Source organism: Trichechus manatus, unplaced genomic scaffold, assembly GCF_000243295.1.
Source record: "Trichechus manatus latirostris isolate Lorelei unplaced genomic scaffold, TriManLat1.0 scaffold00040, whole genome shotgun sequence".
Taxonomy (NCBI): Eukaryota; Metazoa; Chordata; class Mammalia; order Sirenia; family Trichechidae; genus Trichechus; species Trichechus manatus.
The window spans coordinates 12,565,126-12,583,904 of NW_004443976.1; the positions used below are offsets into that span (position 1 = coordinate 12,565,126).

At 53.4% G+C, this 18,779-nt stretch overlaps 3 protein-coding genes and 1 long non-coding RNA gene across 7 annotated transcripts; 1 reads left to right on the plus strand and 3 right to left on the minus strand.

Annotated features, from left to right (window-relative positions):
• Nucleotides 1–3,249: 3,249 nt before the first annotated feature.
• BCL6B (BCL6B transcription repressor) lies at nt 3,250–8,047 on the minus strand. Its single transcript, XM_004376065.2, has 9 exons — nt 8,005–8,047; nt 7,276–7,466; nt 6,794–7,015; nt 6,346–6,684; nt 5,728–5,852; nt 4,963–5,127; nt 4,738–4,868; nt 4,483–4,620; nt 3,250–3,798 (listed from the first exon to the last, which is right to left on the minus strand). Exons 2-9 carry the CDS (start codon nt 7,452–7,454, stop codon nt 3,679–3,681), a joined length of 1,419 nt encoding a protein of 472 aa, XP_004376122.1. The 5' UTR covers nt 7,455–7,466; nt 8,005–8,047; the 3' UTR covers nt 3,250–3,678.
• A 3,637-nt stretch (nt 8,048–11,684) lies between these two features.
• Nucleotides 11,685–15,604, plus strand: LOC105756262 (uncharacterized). Its single transcript, XR_001121487.1, has 3 exons — nt 11,685–11,963; nt 13,986–14,307; nt 15,407–15,604. It is a non-coding gene; the product is annotated as an uncharacterized LOC105756262 (long non-coding RNA).
• Nucleotides 13,839–16,674, minus strand: CUNH17orf49 (chromosome unknown C17orf49 homolog). 4 transcript variants are annotated; one of them, XM_004376066.1, is made up of 6 exons: nt 16,543–16,674; nt 16,243–16,337; nt 15,547–15,648; nt 14,674–14,864; nt 14,363–14,467; nt 13,839–14,113 (listed from the first exon to the last, which is right to left on the minus strand). In XM_004376066.1, the coding sequence occupies exons 1-6, from the start codon at nt 16,561–16,563 to the stop codon at nt 14,109–14,111; spliced, it is 519 nt and encodes a 172-aa protein (XP_004376123.1). In that variant the 5' UTR covers nt 16,564–16,674; the 3' UTR covers nt 13,839–14,108. The 4 variants fall into 4 exon arrangements, with proteins under 4 accessions (XP_004376123.1, XP_012410975.1, XP_023586796.1 ...); XM_012555521.1 differs by having other exon boundaries at nt 13,839–14,117; XM_023731028.1 differs by lacking the exons at nt 16,243–16,337; nt 16,543–16,674 and having other exon boundaries at nt 13,977–14,113; nt 15,547–15,784.
• A 144-nt stretch (nt 16,675–16,818) lies between these two features.
• Nucleotides 16,819–18,579, minus strand: RNASEK (ribonuclease K). The gene is made up of 3 exons (XM_004376068.2): nt 18,396–18,579; nt 17,625–17,701; nt 16,819–17,223 (listed from the first exon to the last, which is right to left on the minus strand). Exons 1-3 carry the CDS (start codon nt 18,471–18,473, stop codon nt 17,082–17,084), a joined length of 297 nt encoding a protein of 98 aa, XP_004376125.1. The 5' UTR covers nt 18,474–18,579; the 3' UTR covers nt 16,819–17,081.
• Nucleotides 18,580–18,779: the final 200 nt, after the last annotated feature.

An 18,779-nucleotide genomic window follows, 5' to 3' on the forward strand; every position in this document is an offset into this window, starting at 1 on the left:
TTGGAGATCTCTATGTATCTTGGCATCAATCTTCCCCTGGGTCTAGGCGGTTCTCAGTGCAGGGACCCCAGGTTCAAAGGACACGCTCCACTCCCAGCTCTTCTTTCTCGGTGGTAGTGAGGTCCCTTTAAGATCTTGCTTAGAAATATCATCAGTCAGAGATTCAAGTTCATCATTTACAAGTTCTACCTTCTACCAAAGAGTCAAGTTCTTTGCCATTGCATAAAAAGTATTGCCCATCTTCCATTGTCCAATCACATGTTCATCATTTTCTTTTGAAGCCTTACCAGAAGCACATTTAATGTCCACATTTCTAGCAACATTTTATGGCTTGGCACCAGATGTGTTCTCTTCCTCATCATAATTCAAGCTCCCCCGGACCTTGAAACCTTGGGCTCAAGGGTTCATACCCAGACCAATGGGGAGAGAGGCATACCAGAAAGAAGAAAGGAGGGAAGCTGTCTAGTTTGAAAAGTAGTCTCAGCCTTATAATTTTATATGTGGAAAATAAAAATAATCATACCTTAGTTTTTAAAATTTTTTGTTAAGTAGACACATAATTTTGGCCGGTGGGGAAGATGCCGAAAATGAAGAAAGAGGTATGGCCATATAACATCGTGGCTAAGAGCTTACTCTTTAGAGTGAAATCACAGTTGGTTCCTCATCTATTAATTAGGGATAATAATAGTATCTACTTTGGAGGTTTTTTTTTGGCGGGGGGGCAGTTGAATTAGAAAATCGCGCACTAAAATGCTTAGTTGAGGGCCTGGCATGTAGTAGAAGATAAGTAATACTAGCTGGTCTTTTTATTTTCAGCAGGGGATAAACTGTAGTAGGGGGTGAGGGAACACAGAGGTTTCAGTTTTGGTTTCTCCTGCTTCTTTTTTTTTGTTGTTTTTTTTTGAAAACTAATCCAGATCATGGGTTTTAAAAGATTGAGAAATACGACCACAACTGTTAAAGCCGGAAGAAACTTGAGAGGCCATGTTAATTGACTTACTTCACAGATAAAGAATTTAAGGCCCAAAGGAGGTAACTTATCAGAATTAGTGATAATCTACCCCAGGGTCAGAACAGATCTGTGCACCTAGGACACACCCAGGACAGGGGAAGGGTGGGAGAGCAGCGTGCACTGGTCACTGGACACATACCAAGACAGCACTGCTGGGGAGGGTGGAGTTGGCATGTTGTCTCTAACTAAACGGCCTTCTCAATGCCCCCTCCAGCCCCTGTTATCCTCACAGGATCCAAATCCTATCCATTTCTCCAACTTCATCCTACTTCTTGGTGGTGGTGGGGTCCCAAACATTAAGATTCCCAGCACAGACCCATCCCTCAGGTTCTTGGTGTTATTGGTGGGTTTCTGCTTTCTCCCTGACGCCTCCACACCTCAGGCAGGAAGTGACTTCAGAGCAGCAGGATGCAGGTGGCTCCGGAGAAACTTCATGAAGTCACAGGTCCCTACACAATGAACCGGAAGGCAAGGGTGGGGAAGGGGAGAGCAAGGGCCATTTAAAATGTCTGATGGGATAGGATGATAGAACAGGGACAGAATCCAAGACAGTATCCAGGAGGGAAGAGCCCTCTTCCCCAAGCCCCCAGCTTCCCATTGGCAAGAATCTAGGACACAACAGGCAACAACACTGAGAGGCTTCTTTATTCCAAGAATCTGACCTTGCAAAGATCTAACATCTCCACTGTGGTCCTTCACCCCCAGGCACTTTCCACCTGCCCATCCAATCTGCTAAATAAAACCCATAATTCTTTCTCTCATCTCTCCTCTGCTTTCCCTCCCTCCTTCTCCAAGTCTGCAATGTGGCAATGGGGAGCTAGAAGGAAAGGGGGAGAAGATTAGCTTTCTCACCAGTCCCCAAGTGACACCCACTAGTACTGACCTATCTTGAGGGAGCTCCACCTTACAAATTCAAAAGTGCTCCTTACCCCCACCCCATGGCCCATAATCAAATAAGCCCCAGGGCAACAAGGTGCAGGACTGTAAATCAAGGAGTATCATCCAATGTTCAAGATACTCCACCCAGCCAAGAGGCAATCCCACTCCTAACTTTCTATCTACTTGGCCTATACCAGAAACTGCACTCCTCAACCAACCTCTCCATCCTACTGGGATACCTGTTAACTAGAAGGGGCCTTTGGCCCATCAGTCAGTCAATCAAAAGGAACCTTTTAAATCTTTAACCCCATCAGTAATGTAATGTCAACCATAATCTACAGCAATCCCAGAATGGAACTCAGCCCCGTTCTGTTCTCCTCCCTGTGGAAGGTTCTAGTGCATTCAATGGTGTCAGGCAGGAATGCAGTGACAGAAAGACTGGGTCACAGACCCAGCTTTTCTAAGGTAAGAAAGTTACCAAGCACCTGTGACTTACAGAGACAAACAAGTTTCTGGAATCTGGACATCTGCCAGACAATATCCAAAAATCTGTTCAAGGAAGAAGGGGCCCATCTCAGGTAGAGAGAAGCCCAAGGAACATTCAAAATCCAGATGCTTGTTAGTAAAGAATGGGTCATGCCTCAGATTTAGTCAAGGTAAAGAGTTTTGTAATTCTCTCATAGGTCATAACATTGTTAGAGGCTGGCAGAATCAGAAGTCATATCACCTCTGATAAGGAATTTCAGATTTCTCTCCCATGGAAGGATCAACCCGGAGCCAAGAACAGGCCCCCATGGGAGGATTATGGGCTCGACTCAAGCCCCTGGGTCTGCTCTGCCATGATAGATTTGTATCTAGAACCTGACTTGTATCTAGAACCACAGTGAAGCCAGACCCAGGTGACCAGATTAGTGGGACAGCTTAAGTTCTAGGTCACCTGGCAAGAAAGATGACCAACCTCCACACCTACAGCCTCTAGGAGGCATTTACTACTTCCATTTTAGGATCACCATGAAGGTTCCTATCACTCTTGAAGTACAAAGAAAAATCTAGATGCAGTTCTAGCCTGCTAGAGAACCTACAATATCCAGAATATCAGAGAGGGTTCCTGACCCAGTTCTACAATCCCATATGTCCCCAGACCTGCCCTAGAGCAAATGAAAGGTTCCAGACCTAGAAATAGAGGGGCAGAACATAGGAAACCGCTTTCTCCATTTTAAACAAACCAACAGGCACACAAATAGCAGAAAGAACAATTCTACAGGTAAAAGTTATGACAATAATAATATAAAACACTCAAGCCAAAGGAGAGGGCCAAATGCTAATCTCTGCCAGCAGAGCTGTGACCTCACATTCTGTGTTTTGGGTCACTTTTGATCACACTTGTGGAAAAGGAACTGGGAAATGCAATAGAATGAAGGCCCTGGTGCCTCCCAAAGGCCTCAATAAATTATATTTACACATAAACTGAATGAGATGGGGGTGCAGGCTGAGGGCCGTTCCCTTAAGGCAACCAGGTCTCCAGTCTCTCCCCTCTCCTAGCCCCAAGCTTGCTCTCTCCTCAGAGACAATTTTGATTGTGGGGAAGAGGTTTTGGCCAGCAAAACAGAGGCAGATCTAGGCGGGACCTGCCACCCCAGCTCTTCCCGGTAATAAATCAAGGTAGTGGCAATTTCTGATACTGCTGGGGCCTGGCACACTCCCATGCCCAAGTGTGACCTGGAAGAAGCCAGGCCTGGGCCCACAGCATCTTGGTTCCCAGGAGGCAAATGGAGCCTGGGCCCGCCTCAGCTAGGCCCCCCCAGAATGTGGTAGTGCACTTTGGTGTTGGTGGCAGCCCCGTGTTTCTGGCGCAGATGCAGCCGCAGTTGACTCTTGTGCCGGAAATGCAGGCCACAGGGGTCGCACTGTGGGAGAACAGAAGGTCAGACCCCTCCCCGTCCACAATCATCTTTTAGTTCTTGTGCAAGGGGGAATTGTCCTACTCTCAGCCAAATAAGAAGCCCTTTGGCCCTCACGGCCTCCCAAATCCCCAGGGGCGTCCTCCCAAATCCCCAGGGGCATCCTCCCAAATCCCCAGGGGCAGTATAGGAGATAGACCCCACCTTCTTCAGCAAAGGTTTTCCCACTTGTTAGTCCCCCCTCCCCACCAGGGACTTCCTGGGTGGCACATACAGTTAAGTGTCTGATTACCCGCTGAAAGATTGTCGGTTCAAACCCACCCAGAGGCACCTTGAAAGAAAGCCCTGGCAATCTGCTTCCAAAAGGTCATAGCCTTGAAAATCCCAAGGAGGACAGTTCTACTCTGCACACATGGGGTCACCATGAGTCGGAATCTGCTCCACAGCAGCTGGTTTGGTTTTTTTGTTTGTTTAGCTCCTCTGGAGGAAAATATCACTTGCGCCATCCAGGAGCATAACTTCTGTGTCTGCCCTTCCCCACCCCCACCCCTGGCCCTAATTAACACGACTTCCCCCAGGCACTGCCTATTTCTAAGACATCTAGGGAGTGCAAGCCCAGCTTCTTTCAGAGCCCCACCCCTGGGCTAACAGAAGGTTATTCTAAAGCTTCCAGCCAGGCCAGCTACCCACGTGGTAAGGCTTCTCTCCCGTGTGGATGCGAACGTGGCTCTTGAGGGTTTGCAGGTGGCGGAAGCGCGTCCCGCAGGTGGGGCAAGGATAGGGTTTCTCCCCAGTGTGGATCAGCACGTGCGCGCGCAGATGCGCTACCTGGGATGGGGGGAGACCTTAGATGGTGCTTCTGGGAGGGACAGAACCCTCCAGATATGGCCCGCCCTGCCCTTCTGCAGGTTTGCCTCTGAACTCGCTCGCAGGCTGGCTCCGTACCTGGACAAAGCGCGAGCCACACGTCTCACACTTATAGGGCTTCTCTCCCGAATGGATGCGGCTGTGCGTCTTCAGGTTCGCAGGCCGGTTAAAGCGGGCTCCGCAGATGGAGCAGTGGTAGGGCTTCTCTCCTGCGGGCAGGGAGGAAGGGAGGTCAGGGACTTTGCCCCTGGACATCTGTGGCCAGAAAGGTCACAGGGCCCTCACCTCCCTGCTCGAGGCTACCTGTGTGCACAGTGCGGTGACTGGAGAGGTTGCCCTTGTAGCGGAAGGCAGAGTGACAGAGCTGACACTTGTAGGGCTTGTCCTCCTCCCCAGGAACCAAGGGGTCCAGCCCCGATGAACACCCAGCCATTGCCTCACAATTCTGGCAGCTGACAAAATCTCTTCCTGGGCAGGGAGGTGGGTAATGACAATAGTTATTTACGGGAAGCTTTCTTGGTACCAGTGAATCCTACACATTGGTAGGTTTTCTTTTCCCCAATTTACAGTTAAGACTTCTAGGGCTCATTTAACTTGCCCAAGGCCCCATGGTTAGAAAGAGGATGATGAGCCAAGATCTGACTCCACACCTGTCTGACTCCAGAATACTCTGCTAATCTCCTCTCCAACAGTGGTGGTGGTCAGTGGCGGCCCCTACTAGTGAATGGAGGTTTCTGTTTCTCCCTTCTCTCTTGTACCACTCTGGATGACAAACCTGCCAGAGAGGCCCAGCCAAGCCCTGGGCAGACCACTCAGCCCTGGTTGGGGATAGGCCAGAACTTCCCAAGCTTTGCTGCTCACTTCAATAATACTAATGCCTGGCTCCTACATCCAGACATTCTGATCTATGGGATGTGGCCTGGGCATTAGGAGTTTTAAAAGCTCCCCAGGTGATTCTAATTTGCAATAAAGTTTAGAAACCATTGCAATAGGCCTTTCCAGAGGCGTTTTGGCCCAAAGTGGCCTGGAGCAGCCACAGGAGAAAAGTCAGGAAGGAGGGGCTCTCACCTGGTGGTGGACGAGCCCGCTCAGAGGGTGATCCAGTGGTCTCTTGAGCCAGGGGTGTGAGGAGATGGGGGGTATTGGCTGAAGTCCCAGATTTGAACTGTATGGTGGCAGCAGTTAGAGAGAGCCTAGCAGATGGCAACACCCAGAGAAAAAGGTTAGGAGAGATTATATGGATAGGGATTCTCCCTGAAGAACTTGGAGCCAAAGGCCTAGCCTCTGGAGGTGAGCTACTATTGACCAATGAGCCATATCCAATTGGTTGCCAAAGTCCCACCCATTGAGTAAGCCTGGCCTCACTCCCTAAGGTGGGCTATCAGTTGCCTTTGAGTCGATTTTGACTCATAGCGACCTCATAAGTGTCACAGCAGAACTGTGTTCCACAAAGTTTTTAATGGCTGATTTTTCAGACCTCCAGGCGTTTCTCCAGAGGTACCTCTGGGTGGATTTGAACCTCCAACCCTTCAGTTAGCAGCCAAGTGCATTAACCGTTTGTGGCAAGATGGCAAGTATCTCTGAAAACCCAGCCCCCATCTCCCTGCCTCCTGACCACCCAGACCCAATGGCTCTGCCTCCTAGCTGAGGCCAGTCTCTATGAATTCATGGTTCCAGATTCTGTACCTGCTCTGGGGACCAGGAATGGGTCCTTCTTCACTGCTGCTGCTGCTGGAGGCCTCATCTCCACTGGGGAGCCTGGCTTGGGGGTAAGGTTGACCAGAACTCCTCTCTCCCACCAGGCTTCCTGCTTGAGAGGCCTGAGAGTTTAGCACGATGAACTTATACTTCTTCCAGTTGCAGGCCTTAGGGTCTGGACTGGGGGGACCTTGACTGCAGCTGCGAGACTCAGTAGGTGGGTCTGGGTGCCCTTCAGAGCGCCTGGGACTGCCTGGAGGAGGGGCCGTCGGAGGTGTGGGGGGCTCTGTTTCCAAGGGACGCAGGGAGATGCCCAGAGGTTCATAGCTGGGAAAAGTGCAATGGACATTAGTGCTATTGGCTGACCGTGGCTTCTGCCCTTGATACGTGGGGTACCACCTCACCCATGCTGACCACTGAGCCAGGGCTCCCTCACCTGGCCTGGATAAAGCGGTGGCATGCCTGGACCACATGTTCCATCTGCAAGTAGGTGGCAGCTGCAAGGACAGCTGGGGCGGTGGCCGGAGAGAGGCGCAGGCGCGAAGTGTACATGAAGTCCAGAAGGGGAGCAAAGCCTCCAGCTTCGGGACCCCCAGGCAGGGAGAGCACATCCACCCCCACTCCAGCACGGCCCCGGAAAATTGAATAGAAGAAGCCACTAGAAAGAAGGCAGATAGATCATGTTAGGGGATGGGGAGACCCACTCCCCTGTACAAAGTCTCCTTAAGGTAGACTCACTCCACTGTACAAAGTTACACCCCTAGAAGCCCCGCCTCCCCCACTATCACCCCGCCCCAATTCCGGGAAGCTCCGCCTCATGCTTTTCAGGGTTTAGCTTCGAAATCCCTACCAATGGCCTTAAGGCTCCGCTCCTTCCCATCTGGCCCCGCCCCAGCCCTCCAGCCCCATCCCTCTAACCTGCAGGCGATAAGAACCGCCTTGTGCGCTCGGAGGGGTTGCCCGCCAACCAGCAGCGTGACGTCAGTGAGTATCCCGCGCAGGCGCAGCTCATTCAGATTGCCGAGTACGTCGGAGGAGTGGCGAGTGAACTCGCGGACATAGCCTAGCGCTCCCTCCGGGGCTGCGGTGGAACCCATAGCGACGCCGGCCTGCGAGTGCCATGGAAAGGGCTCAGGGATCCAGGCAGTCCTAATTCGGAAGACCAGATGCCTTCCCGTTCTCAGTTTGCCTTTTCCTCCAAAGGTGTAGCTAAGACCCGGCCCCGGCACGCACCCTCACTTAATTCTTGTTGTTCATTCTGTGCTCCTCCCTCCTGCAGATCCCACAGCACTCGTGGCAGGTTGAAGGTTCCCACCCTGCGGCGGCGATGGAGAGCATGGGGAATCCGGCGCGCAGCGCCCTTAGTTTGACTCCTAGTACCCCTCTGGCACCCTCACTCCCCTCTGCTTCGCTGCGCACCTGAGTCTCAGATATCCCACCCGCCCAGAGATCCCCGACGACCTGCGGTCCACACCTCCAACTCCCAGTCCAAGCTCCTTTCCCTGAACCACTGAATTCTGCTGCTCCTATCTGGTCCCCGATTCCTAGTTTAGCCCAATTCTTGGGACTCAGTCTTCCTACCATCAACAAGCTCCAACCCTTCTTAGGGGACCCAGGAGTCTGGCACCCTCAGTCTCTAGTTCTTACCCCCGTCCTGCAGGGGCTGCGGCTTCTCTTCTCAAGGGAGGCGGGGTCTCTCCCCTCTTGGCCCCGGCGCCTTTATCGGGCCGGGATGGCGGGGGCGGGGGTGGAGGTGGGGTGACCGCCTGGATCTGTATCCTTCCTTCCTCCCTCGCCTCTCCAGATGGCAAGCCCGGGGCGGGGTCTCCGGCTCGAGGGCGGGATCTCAGAAACGTGGGGTGGTCGTTACTGAAAAGTAAGGGGTCCTGAGCCACTGAAAGTGGAACTGAGGATGGGGATGTTGGAATTGGGGAGGAAGCTGGGGACATCGGGGTTGGAAATATGGGTGACCTGGGTCGTTGGAGGGTTCGGGACTGAGAAAATTGGTGTGGTGGCTTTTGGGAGAAGATACTAGGAGCCTATTGCAGAAGACAGTGAATACAGCAAAACTCCTCCATCCAGTGCACGGTGTTAAGGGAAAAAGAAGCCCAGCGAAGCACCAGGTTAGGGAGGATAGTGGGCTCCCACGGGGTCTCAGACAGCGGGAGGGTGTGGTGTGAGTGGCAGGCTCCTCCAAAGGGTCCTACAAAAAGGGGGACTCTGACTGGGCGGGGTAGTGAGGTGGCGGATATGATTTCTAGTTGGTTTCCTTCCATTGTCCTGCGACCGGAGCCAGCTGCTTCCCCTCGAGGAGGTGGGGAAAGCCCCGTGTGGGGGCCGAGAGACGCTCGGGAGATCTAGGCGTCCGGCCTCTCGCTCCCAATTCTCTTCTGAATCCTTTTAGGGATCCGGAGAGACATACTTAAAGTCCGGCCCTCCTCCCCCAATCCCAGCTCACTAGGTCCTCGGGTACCCGCCCGCCGGTCGGCCACGCTTTGAGGCTGGCGGGACGCCGGGGTCCAGCGCGGCAAGTCGGTAAAGGTCTGCAATGTCCGGCTCCTTCCACGAGGGGGCAGACGAGCACTAGCCTCGCCTCGCCCGATCGTCTCCACCGGCTGGGGGTGCGCTGTGACAGGGGCGCAGGATCTGTTCGGTCCGAGCGGCGAAAACCTTCGGCCTCCCGCACTTTGCGGTGGCTTATTTTGACCCTCTATCTCCTAGGAAGGGAGTAATGTTGGGCGGAGAGAAGGAGAGTTAGGGAACAGAAGGGACTCCCCCAGGCGGATTCCTACCTGGGGAAGGGGAAGGGTGGATTGGACTTTCCTGCTTCCCTAAAACGGGGGCAATGAGCTTGATTTTCTGGCCGCTAGCCTTTTGGGGAGTTCCCCCCTCCCGGGTGTGGAAGCGAGAAGTCCTACCTGGGGTGAAAAACCGCGGGCTTTTGGGAACAAGGGCAATGGGTGGGAGAAGGAGAGGGACCTGAGTTCAGGACTTTCTTTTCTAATCAAGACAGACGCTATTATCCAGAGGTGTTTAGAGGTGCGTTTTTACGAAAATTGGGTGGGGTAAACAGAAAGAAGGGAAAAGAATGAGGTTTCCAGGAGGTAGAGAGGGCAGGAGGGGCCTGCTAACCCTATCTAATAGATAGGCATGGGCACCACCCTCAGATTTTGTTTGAGCAGACCTTGGGGGACCAAGGTTTATTTGGAGAAGGGGAGCCAGAGCTAAGTCCAGCTGCAAAGCAGGAGCACCTTGGATTTGGGCTCAGGAGAGTCTACAGTTGACCAGGAACCACTGACCACTGTCCGTGGAGCTGCATGTTCAGGCCTGATCCCCTCCCCCTTTTTAGATTTGAGAATGTCTTTATTTGGGGGGCACAAAAGAAGAGCTGAGAAACTGGGAATCAGGGACCACTAACGATTCAGGATGGTAAGGAGGCTTTCACACATGAGGGTTGTCTTGAGTGATCTCTGCCCAGTTTGGGGGTGGGAATTAGACTAGGGAGGGGCTTCGCTTTGGTATCAGGATGGAACTGATATTCTGTTATCCGCTCAATTGTGGGGTGACGTGCCTGCTTATTATGGGGTGTTGAGTTGGTTTGATTGTTATGAGCACTTGGGATGCATTCTGATTTGAGGGCCTATGGTAATTTTGAGGCATAGGGCTCCTTTTCAAGCTAGATTAATTCTGGGGGTTCTGACGTCTACAATTTGGAGTTTGTACCCATCTCTGTCATCTTGGAATATCAGGAGAGCCTGCTAGGTGTTCTTTGGGAAGTGGATGAGGGTTTTATTTTAGGGGTTCATAGTCACTGGTGTATATTGTCAGTTGAGGTTCTTATCAGCCTGATTTTAAGTACAGAAGTCATGCTTATTTGGGGGTGCAACCTGTTTTGGGGTACAATATAAGTTTCAAGGCTCACATTAGCTTGTCAAGGTTATGAAGTTCAATTTGGCATTTTTTATTAGCTTGAGGTGGAGCATAATAGGAACCTGGCAGCAAGTTTGAAGGTCTGTTGTAATTAGGGGGTGATATTTTTGCGGGGATTAAAGCTTTGTATTTGAAAGTTGTGGAAAACTTACTTGGGGGGGACATTCCCATATATGCATGGATAGCTAAGAAGCCTTTTCTGCGGGGAAAAATGACGGGAGGCCCCCCCAGGGTGGGAGAGAAAAGTTTTGGGGTACCCTTATTTTGGGGGTATTTTGCTGCATTTTGGGTGCATTTGGTGAAGCTGAGGAGTGGAGCATAGGGTGAGATTGATTTGGGGGCTCGTTTAATTTGAGAAACGATGTTGCTTTGGTGATGTCTTTTGCTTTTAGGTCTCTCTCAGATTCTAGAAATCTCTTTCTTTACTGAACCCCCAAATAAGCTTAGTTTGGGGATGGGAGTTAGAACCCAGATTTGAAGGGAGAAGTTTGGAAAGGGAGTGCTTTCTCCTCTTATTTTTATGTGCCTTGGCTAGATCTGAGGGTGAAAGGGTGGTTTCAGGCTGCGAACCCCAGTTTCTTAAGGGAGCACATCTCGGTTTGGGGGAAGGTGGGAAAAATGGGGTATCTTGTGGTTAACGGGACACCCCTGACCAGAACAGTGCTGTTAGAACTGTGGCAAGGAGGGGTAGTGGTGGGGTACAAGGAGATGATTCATGAACCCTGGTTTTCTAGGATAAGAGCCCTGAACAGAAAGCAGACAGAGGACCCGGAGTGTGGGTGAGATGCAGCGGGGAGGGGTTCCCAACGGCAGCAGGGGCTAGAGGGTAAGCCAGGCCAGCTCTGAAGCCTGGGTCCCCGCTCTTTTCGGCTCTCCTCCCCTCTCTCCCTCCCACCGCCCACCCCCCCAACCCAAGGAAAAAAAAACTGCCTGTGCAACAGCAATGGCAGATTCCAATCCTCCAGGCTTTCCTTAACCACCACCGAGACCAGCCAGGGGGGAGGGGTGGGGAGGATCGGGCTTTCCTGCTTTCCTAAGACAGGGGCAATGAGCTTGACCTCCTGGCCCCTAACCCTTTGGGCAGTGCCCTCTGGTCTGGAAGCCAGGTGTCCTGGACCCTAGCCCCTGAGCGAGGGGGGGGGCCTGGAGAGACGGGGAGGAGGAAGGAGGGAGTGACTTCCAAAATTGGCATATGGACAGAGCAGGGCTGGCGGGAGGCAGGCGAAAGGCAGAATTTTCCTGAAAAAACGGGGCTATCTGAGGACCCCAAATTTGGGGAACTAGTCCAGGACCGTCCTCCCAACATCCTAGATTTTTTTGAGATTTTTTGGGGGCTCCAGGACCCTTCTAGATGGGGTGAGGAATGTAGTGTTGGGGGAATCTGACTGGGGCATTGCAGCTGCCTCTCCCGCCGAGTTGGAGACGGATGGGCTGGGACGGGTTTGGGGGGGGTGTCCCCAATTCTGACTGGGAATGGAGAAGCCCCCTCCTGAGCTCTGTTGTGGGGGTCCCCCCTCCCTAGAGCACTCCCCACTCTCTAAGCCAGTCGAGAGGAAGGAGGCCAGCGATGCGACTGGGGCGGCTCCTTTCTCCTGCACCCCAAATGTGAGGGATGCACCCCAAATTTTTCTCCCTCCAAAAATAGGGGACCAGGATCTCAGGGGAGAGTAGCTGAGGTAAGTGGGGAGGACAGTGTCCCCTGTTTTCAGGAGAGACGTGGCGGTTGGGGGGGAGGTTTGGAGGTGCGTGCTGGGGTGGGGTTGGGCTTTGTGAGTCTTGGAACTGGGGAGATGATTGGGGAGACTTTCTCTTATGCCCCTAAACTGCAGTTCACCAGATGGAAACCAAAAACTGAGACCAGAGGGCCCCCCAACATCTCCCAGCCGTTACTATAGTGTTTGATTTCTGTTTCACCCCCTACAGAGGCTTTGCCGAGGATGGGAGCTGGGGTCAGCTGCTCAGTTTGGGGGCTTCAGAGGGTGGAGTAAGGGGCAGGAGGCCTTGGCAGGATTTGGTGTAGGACATACAGGCGTTTTGGGGGAGGGGGTCGGGCATTCTTCAGGGCCTAAAAAGACTGCTTAGATACACCATCGTAGAGCTTTTTGATTGCTAGGAGTTTCGGGGGGTGTGTCGGAGGGGGGTGGAATGGGAGGTTGGAGGATAACTTTTGGTTCTTAGAGGGTATTATTTTGATTTGCATAAGGGATTTTGGTCCTTAGATTTTGCTTTCTGGGGGGTGTTTTTAAAAGAATCAAATCCTGGACAGGAGAAAAAAGCTGAGGGAAGGCCCAGGGTGGGGGTGGGGAGAGGCATGTTTGTCTCAGCTTAAACGTGGCTCTCTGGGGTGGGCCCGCCCGCCTGGGCCTGGTGGATGGGCTGATGAGGGTTGTTGCAGGGGTGAGGCCTGGGTCCTCGGAGGGGGGCAATGGGGAGTGGGGACAGCGCTGGTGGTTGAAGACCTGACCCCCATGTCCAGATGACCCTCTTCCTGGGCCCTGCTGCTCCCCTTTCCCTCTGGCCTCCATTTCCTGCCTTTGGCCTCCATCTTGTGGCAGGCCCAGGGCCCAGGGCGACTTCCGGCCCCCCTCTCCCAATCATGTTCCGGCCCCACCACCTCTGGACTGCCAACTCCCAACCCTGCTGTCCTTGGCCCTCTTTCTCTCCTTGCTTTTCTCTTGGGTTCTGACCCAGGGAGGGGAGGAATGGACACAGGAAGCTTGGGTCCCTGCCCTTGCTGAGTCGGAGGCAGTTCGTTGGTTCCCCCCCGCCCCCACCTAGTCATTCCCTAGTTCCTCCGCCTGACCCCACCCTAGAGATCCTGAGGTGAATCCGTTCAGGGGAAAATGGCTCCAATCTTAGGATACTGTGAGCTCATCTCTTAGGCCCCTCTCCCTCCAGTTGCTCAGCTCTTATCCCTGGCTTCTTGTTTTTCCCAACCTTTCTTGGGCCATGTTTGCTTTTGAAGTCTTCTCTATCTCCCTGCTCTTGGTGGTTGTCATGGTGAAGGGGTCTTCACAGACTGTCTTGTCTTCTCTTCCTGTCAACCCACCCAAGTCCTGCTCCCGCCCCAGCAGCACACTGTGGTTTGTACGGCACTGTGGCCACGTCCAAACCACACTGTGGTGTTAGAGCGAGGGTGGGGGAGGCACCGCTGAGGCCTGGCCCTGGGAGGCCACCCTGGAGACTCGACACAAAACCCATCTAGGGCCTGTGACAAACTCCTTGCAGGCGGGGAGGAGAAGGAGGCAATATGAAAGCACTGGAAATAGCTCTCCAAAATCCCCAAGGTAGTCTCAGGAATCCGACTGCCAGAGACCCTGGGATAAGTTCTAACTCCAGAGAGCCTGAAGTGGAGTCATTGTTGCCCACACCCAGCTCCCCTGGCTCTAGCAGCACAGAAATATTGGCATGGGGAAGAGAGTCTACCAATATTGGCTGTGCTGCTGCAGACAGGGTGGCTAGCGCTGCCCAGGAGGGGCTGAGCCCCTGAGGGCTAAGGAGAGGAGATAGAACCGCCCCTTGCATTCCAATAATGTCAAGCCGAAGACACCAAGCCGAGAGGGTAGTTTTTATTGTTTTCTGTATAAAAATGTCCATCAGGTGGAGGTCAAAGGGATTGGAGGCAGATGCCTGCCTATACAGGGACAGTAAGGTGGACCTTCCCAGCCCCAGCAGCCTTTTGACTTTCTCTCGTGTAGGCCTTGGTCCGAGTCCCAGATGATCCAGGGGTCCAGGGTGAACAGTGAGAGGGGTCAGAGGTGGAAAGCTCCGTGGGAGAGCAGAGGGTCAGCAGAGGTCATGAGAAGTCCCAGAATCTAGGGTCAGGCTGTCTGGAACAGGAAGTAAAATAAGCAGAGATGGAGCGAGCCCCAAATATGCTTTCAAGAAAACGCCCACCTCGCCAAAGCACCCCGCTCCTGACTGACCCAAACCCCTGCACCGTGTATAAGAGAGCACCTTCCTTTCCAAAGCCCCTGTACAAAGGAGGGGGCTCCAGCTGAGACCCGCCCTACCAGCCAGGTGAGCACTTCCTCCCCATCCCCTTCAGCTGGTGTTGGGGGAGGAGGACTCCTACCCTGGTCGAAGTTGAGTTTCTTGGCTGGAGGGGTTTCTCCTAGCCCTTCAATATCCACTAGGTCACTGTTGGCGTCGGAGTCATTCAGAGCACTGAGTGTCACATCTGGGAGGGGGGCATAAGCTAGGTTCTAGCTTCCCCTGGCTGCCCTCCAGCTTCCCAAGGCTTCATGCCCCCCACCCCAAGTCCCTCTCTGGGAACCTCCACAGGGAGAGGAAGAGAGATTTGTCCTTCTCTGACCCAGGCCCAATTCTCTCACTGAACCTCAGCTGGGATCTTTAACCCCTAGGCAGCAACTCCACAGCCCTCACCAGCCTTCTGCTTCTTTATGGGGGGACCCCCGGCCTCAGGGACAATGGAGCTGCTGGGTGGAGGGGCTGCTGGAGGAGGCGACAAAACACCAGATGCCACCTTCTTGGGCCCTTTCTTGGGTGACTCAGCAGGAAGGGGGATGCCAGAGTCTTCATATACCTTGCGTTTCACGGTGGCCTTTATCTGAGCCCTAAGAGAAGAGAGAGGAAGGCGTCATCAGAGAGGCTGAAGGAAGAAAGGGAGGAGGGGATGGAGTAATGGGTCCTTCTGAAAGAATTCTGGGGAGCCCCTTCCTAAGAATCTAGGTCAGGGCCCCAACCTTTGGTAGGGTTCTCATTTTCCTGAAGCTTTGAACTCAGGGCAGATGGAGTGTGAAGAGTCAAGTCCCTGAACTGAGTACCGGGCAAGGTCCATCACCTAATTCTCTTCTGGGAGAGTAGTGTGGATGTGGAAGGCTACCAGGTAAGGCTTGGTGATCTACAGGTAGACTGAGAATTATTAGTGGATCTTGATCAACTAGTTCAGAATCACAATATTCCTGGACACACTGTAGTAGTCTCAAAAGATTTATATAACTAACTAACCAGGGAACTCCCACAAAGCTCTATATAAATAACCAGGCAACTCCTATTATCAAATTCAATAAGCGGGTATCTCAGGCAACCTAATGTCAAGTTCTTGATTACCATTAGAAACTTCTGACCAATTGTGACAATTCTTGTATTCTTTCAGTTCTCAAGGGGATGCTAACAAAACTAGCCAGCGAAGTAGGAAAGGTATTGAGCTGGTTGGGAGTTCTGAGGAGGATGGAACAATGGGTTCGGAGGAAGAAAGCTGCCCACCCCCTTTCTCTGCCAGCCACCCTCCCTCACACTGTCCGTTCCTTGATGACACAGCTGATGTGATTAAGATCGTCCCCAAATCGCTTCACAGCAGCCCTCAGCATCTCTATTTCCGTCTCCGTCCACTTCGCACTGTCAGAAGGGAGAGGGGGGACAGCAAAAGAGGAAGGAGGGATGTGGAGCCAGCCCATAGCTATGCAGTCCCCAGCCAAACAGCCTCCTCCATCCCAATCTCTGGGGTCCCTCCCATACATATATCATAGAGATCCTTTATAAAAAGCTTTTAAGGTCCTGTGGGAACCTCGAGGTCCCTCAACCACGATATCCCAAACCACCTTAGAACACCTCTCTCTCGCATCAACCTGCTGCTGTGTAAAGCCCATTGAAACCAGTTCAACAAGTAGGATAACAAATAGAACCCCTGAACACAAAGTTTGCAGCAGTCTGAGAAATTCCACGTGATTTGGGTTGGTTGCGGTCTGTGATCTCCCGGTACGCACGCAGCAGGGTATAGCTGTAAAATATGAGTCCCGCTGATGCGCCTTCGTCTGTGTTTTCATCTGTCATTCATTCATTCATTCAACATTTATTCACACCTACTCTTCGCTGTGCCAGGCACAAAGGGAAACTAACATCTATCTGTCCCTGCCCTAGAGAGTGTCCGTGTCTGTGATCGACTCCAAGCGTCCTCACTCGGTGTTCACGTCCCAGCCCGGGCTCACGTACCCCGCGGGAGAAGAGTCGGATACGGGATGCAGCTGCATCGTCAGCTCCCCAAGTTTCGTGAAGGCGGCGCCCGCCGCGGAAAAGATCTCTCCGACCTGGGGGCGGGGCAGCATTACCGGGAGCCGGCGCACACCCTCCGCGCCGTCCCGCCCGAAGCCCCTAGCCCCACCCCAGGCTCGGCCCTCCAGGTCACTCCCTCGCCCGCCCCAGCACCCCGCCCCGGGCGGATAAGTCAGGAGCCAACTGGGGGGCCCGCCCTCCCGTGGCCGCCAGAGAGCGCTGTCGCAAGGGAGGCCGAACCTTGGTGGACGCTGACGTCATGGCACCGCGCGCCTCCTCACGGAGACACTGCTGCTGCCACTGCCACGCGAGCCGGGACCACAGAGGGCCCGGCGACCGCACCGCTCCGGCCACCGCGCAGGAAGTCCCGCCCCACCCCACCGCTGATTGGCTCGAACTCGTCGGCCAGCGGCCTCACCAACCACAGTCACTTAAGCCGCCTCCGCGCCCCCAGGGAAAAGGAGGTGGAAAACACGCCCCACTTCCGGGTTCTGCTTCTACTTCCGCTGAGGGGTCCACAGTTGGAGGCCGACGTCCAACGTTAGTCCCGTGTCCGCCACCTCACACAAGCACGGACACAAGGCTTAAGAGAGCAGTTTCTCTTTATTGTGGTACGGGACGAGGCAAGGGGGCCGGGCGCCGTAGAGTGAAGAACAAGGGATTCAGTCCCTCGCCAGGGAAACCCAGTCCTGCAGAGGGCGCCAAATGGGTGGCGGCACCGAGCGCAGGCAGAGTCTTTAAATAGAGGAGGGGGCTGGAGGTGGGAACAGGTCTGTGCCCTAGCGCACCATGTATTCCTTGCGTTTATTGAGCCGAACTTGGCAGAAAGAGAAACCTCCGAGGAGGAGGTAAAGGCCCGCGGCAATGAAACAGTTGTAGCTGACTTGCTCGTAAAGGTTGTATATGTTCTGGGGGCCATTCCTGGGGGTGGGGATTAGACAAAGAAATGTCAGAAATATTAACAGTAGCCAACATTTACTAAGCACTTATGTGGCAGATACTGTTCTAAGTGCATTAACGTGTATTACTCATTTTCCACAACACTATGGGGTGAGTTCTATCATAGCACCCATTTCGCAGAGGTGGACCGAGGCACAGAGAAGTCAGGTAAAATACCTAAAGACGCCACACCTAAACTGGTGGGTTTAAGAATGCCTCTGAGGTCTGACTCCCAAGACTGCTAACGCTCCCAGTAGCCTTGGGGGGTCCCCAAGTATCCAGCTTCCCTCAATTCCCCGCCCATAATTCTGATCACAGGCCCAGCCACCTCTCACTTGCCTAGCCACCTACCACTTGCCCGCCTTCCTTACACGACTACTTACTCAAAATCTTTCTCCGTGAAGGGAACGTCCTCAATAAGGACAGCGGAATGGACGTTGAAAAAGATCCCGAGCATTATCTGAAAAAAAATGAATGAGTTGGTTGTAGAACTCAGGTACCTGCCCTCCAGGTCACTCCCTAAGCCCCTCCCACTTCTGATGTTGCCGCACCACCTGGAGATGGGAATAACCAGAACAAGCTAGGATTAGGGGTGGTTACTGCTGGATTCAGACTCAGCCACCTGGAAGAGGGTGTAAGGCTGTGACATTGAGATGAGTAGCTGAGGCAAGCGCAGGAGTAGTGAGCAACCCATCTTTCCCAGAACTCAAGATTATCTTCCTCCCCAGGGGTGTCACTATCACGGGACAGGGCGGAAGGGATGAGTGGAAATCGGCACTTCTTCATATGATTGTATTCTCCCGGAGTGGGGGCAGATAGGGTCCTGGGGAAACAGGGCCCCAGCTATCCATTTCAACTCCTTCCATTCAGCTCAAGCATCTCTCGGGGCTATAACTCTTTTTTCTTTTACCTTGAGGAGTCCCCAGATTTACCAGTCCCGGCTCCCATTCCAGGTTCCAGCACCCCCGCTCCCCTCCTCCGCTCCGGTTCCCCATTTCTCAATCTCAGTTCTGCCTCTTTCTCTAGAGGCCAGTTAATCAGGCAGCCGTTCCAGTTTGCCCCTGCTTTCTAAAACCCGTAGTCTCCTAGCCTCCCAGCCCTCCAACCCCGGAGCCTCTCAGGCCCTCTCGGTTCTCGCCGGGCGGTCCTCTCACCAACATGATCACTCCCCAGGCACTGAGGACGATGCCGCAGGCGGCCAGCTTGGGCCCACAGCACAGAAGCGACGCCATGAAGAAGGGAGTCGAGGATCGACTAGATGTGGGCCTACTAGAACGGGAGGGAGAGAAAGCCAAGAATGCGCGGAAGGAAAGCAGGCTTGACTTGGGGGGCTCGCGCCGCGGAAGATGGAGAGCTGGGAGGGCAACCAAGAGGCGTGGCCTTCGGACCCAACCACCGTTCCGGGGTGGGGGCGGGCGGAGAACGCTGGGTGCCTCGGAGTCCTGTCGGAATTTGGCATGATAAGGCAGTGTGTGAAATGACAGAAGATTTTCTGGAGGCCTTTCTTGACCTGTGTTGCTGGGGCATGACTACCGGTG

Excerpts from the sequence above, each read along its gene's own strand:
- BCL6B (XM_004376065.2), bottom strand. The coding sequence starts at position 7,454 with ATGGGTTCCACCGCAGCCCCGGAGGGAGCGCTAGGCTATGTCCGCGAG. Across the intron at positions 6,685-6,793 it reads CACCGCTTTATCCAGGCCAG|CTATGAACCTCTGGGCATCT; the intron begins GTGAGGGAGCCC and ends CACTTTTCCCAG. Across the intron at positions 3,799-4,482 it reads CGGGAGAGAAGCCTTACCAC|TGCGACCCCTGTGGCCTGCA; the intron begins GTGGGTAGCTGG and ends GTTCTCCCACAG.
- RNASEK (XM_004376068.2), bottom strand. The coding sequence starts at position 18,473 with ATGGCGTCGCTTCTGTGCTGTGGGCCCAAGCTGGCCGCCTGCGGCATC. Across the intron at positions 17,702-18,395 it reads CCTGGGGAGTGATCATGTTG|ATAATGCTCGGGATCTTTTT; the intron begins GTGAGAGGACCG and ends ATTTTTTTTCAG. Across the intron at positions 17,224-17,624 it reads TTCACGGAGAAAGATTTTGA|GAATGGCCCCCAGAACATAT; the intron begins GTAAGTAGTCGT and ends CCCCACCCCCAG.
- CUNH17orf49 (XM_023731027.1), bottom strand. The coding sequence starts at position 15,770 with ATGTATGGGAGGGACCCCAGAGATTGGGATGGAGGAGGCTGTTTGGCT. Across the intron at positions 14,865-15,546 it reads GTCATCAAGGAACGGACAGT|GGCTCAGATAAAGGCCACCG; the intron begins GTGAGGGAGGGT and ends CTCTTCTCTTAG. Across the intron at positions 14,468-14,673 it reads CATAAAGAAGCAGAAGGCTG|ATGTGACACTCAGTGCTCTG; the intron begins GTGAGGGCTGTG and ends CCCCCCTCCCAG.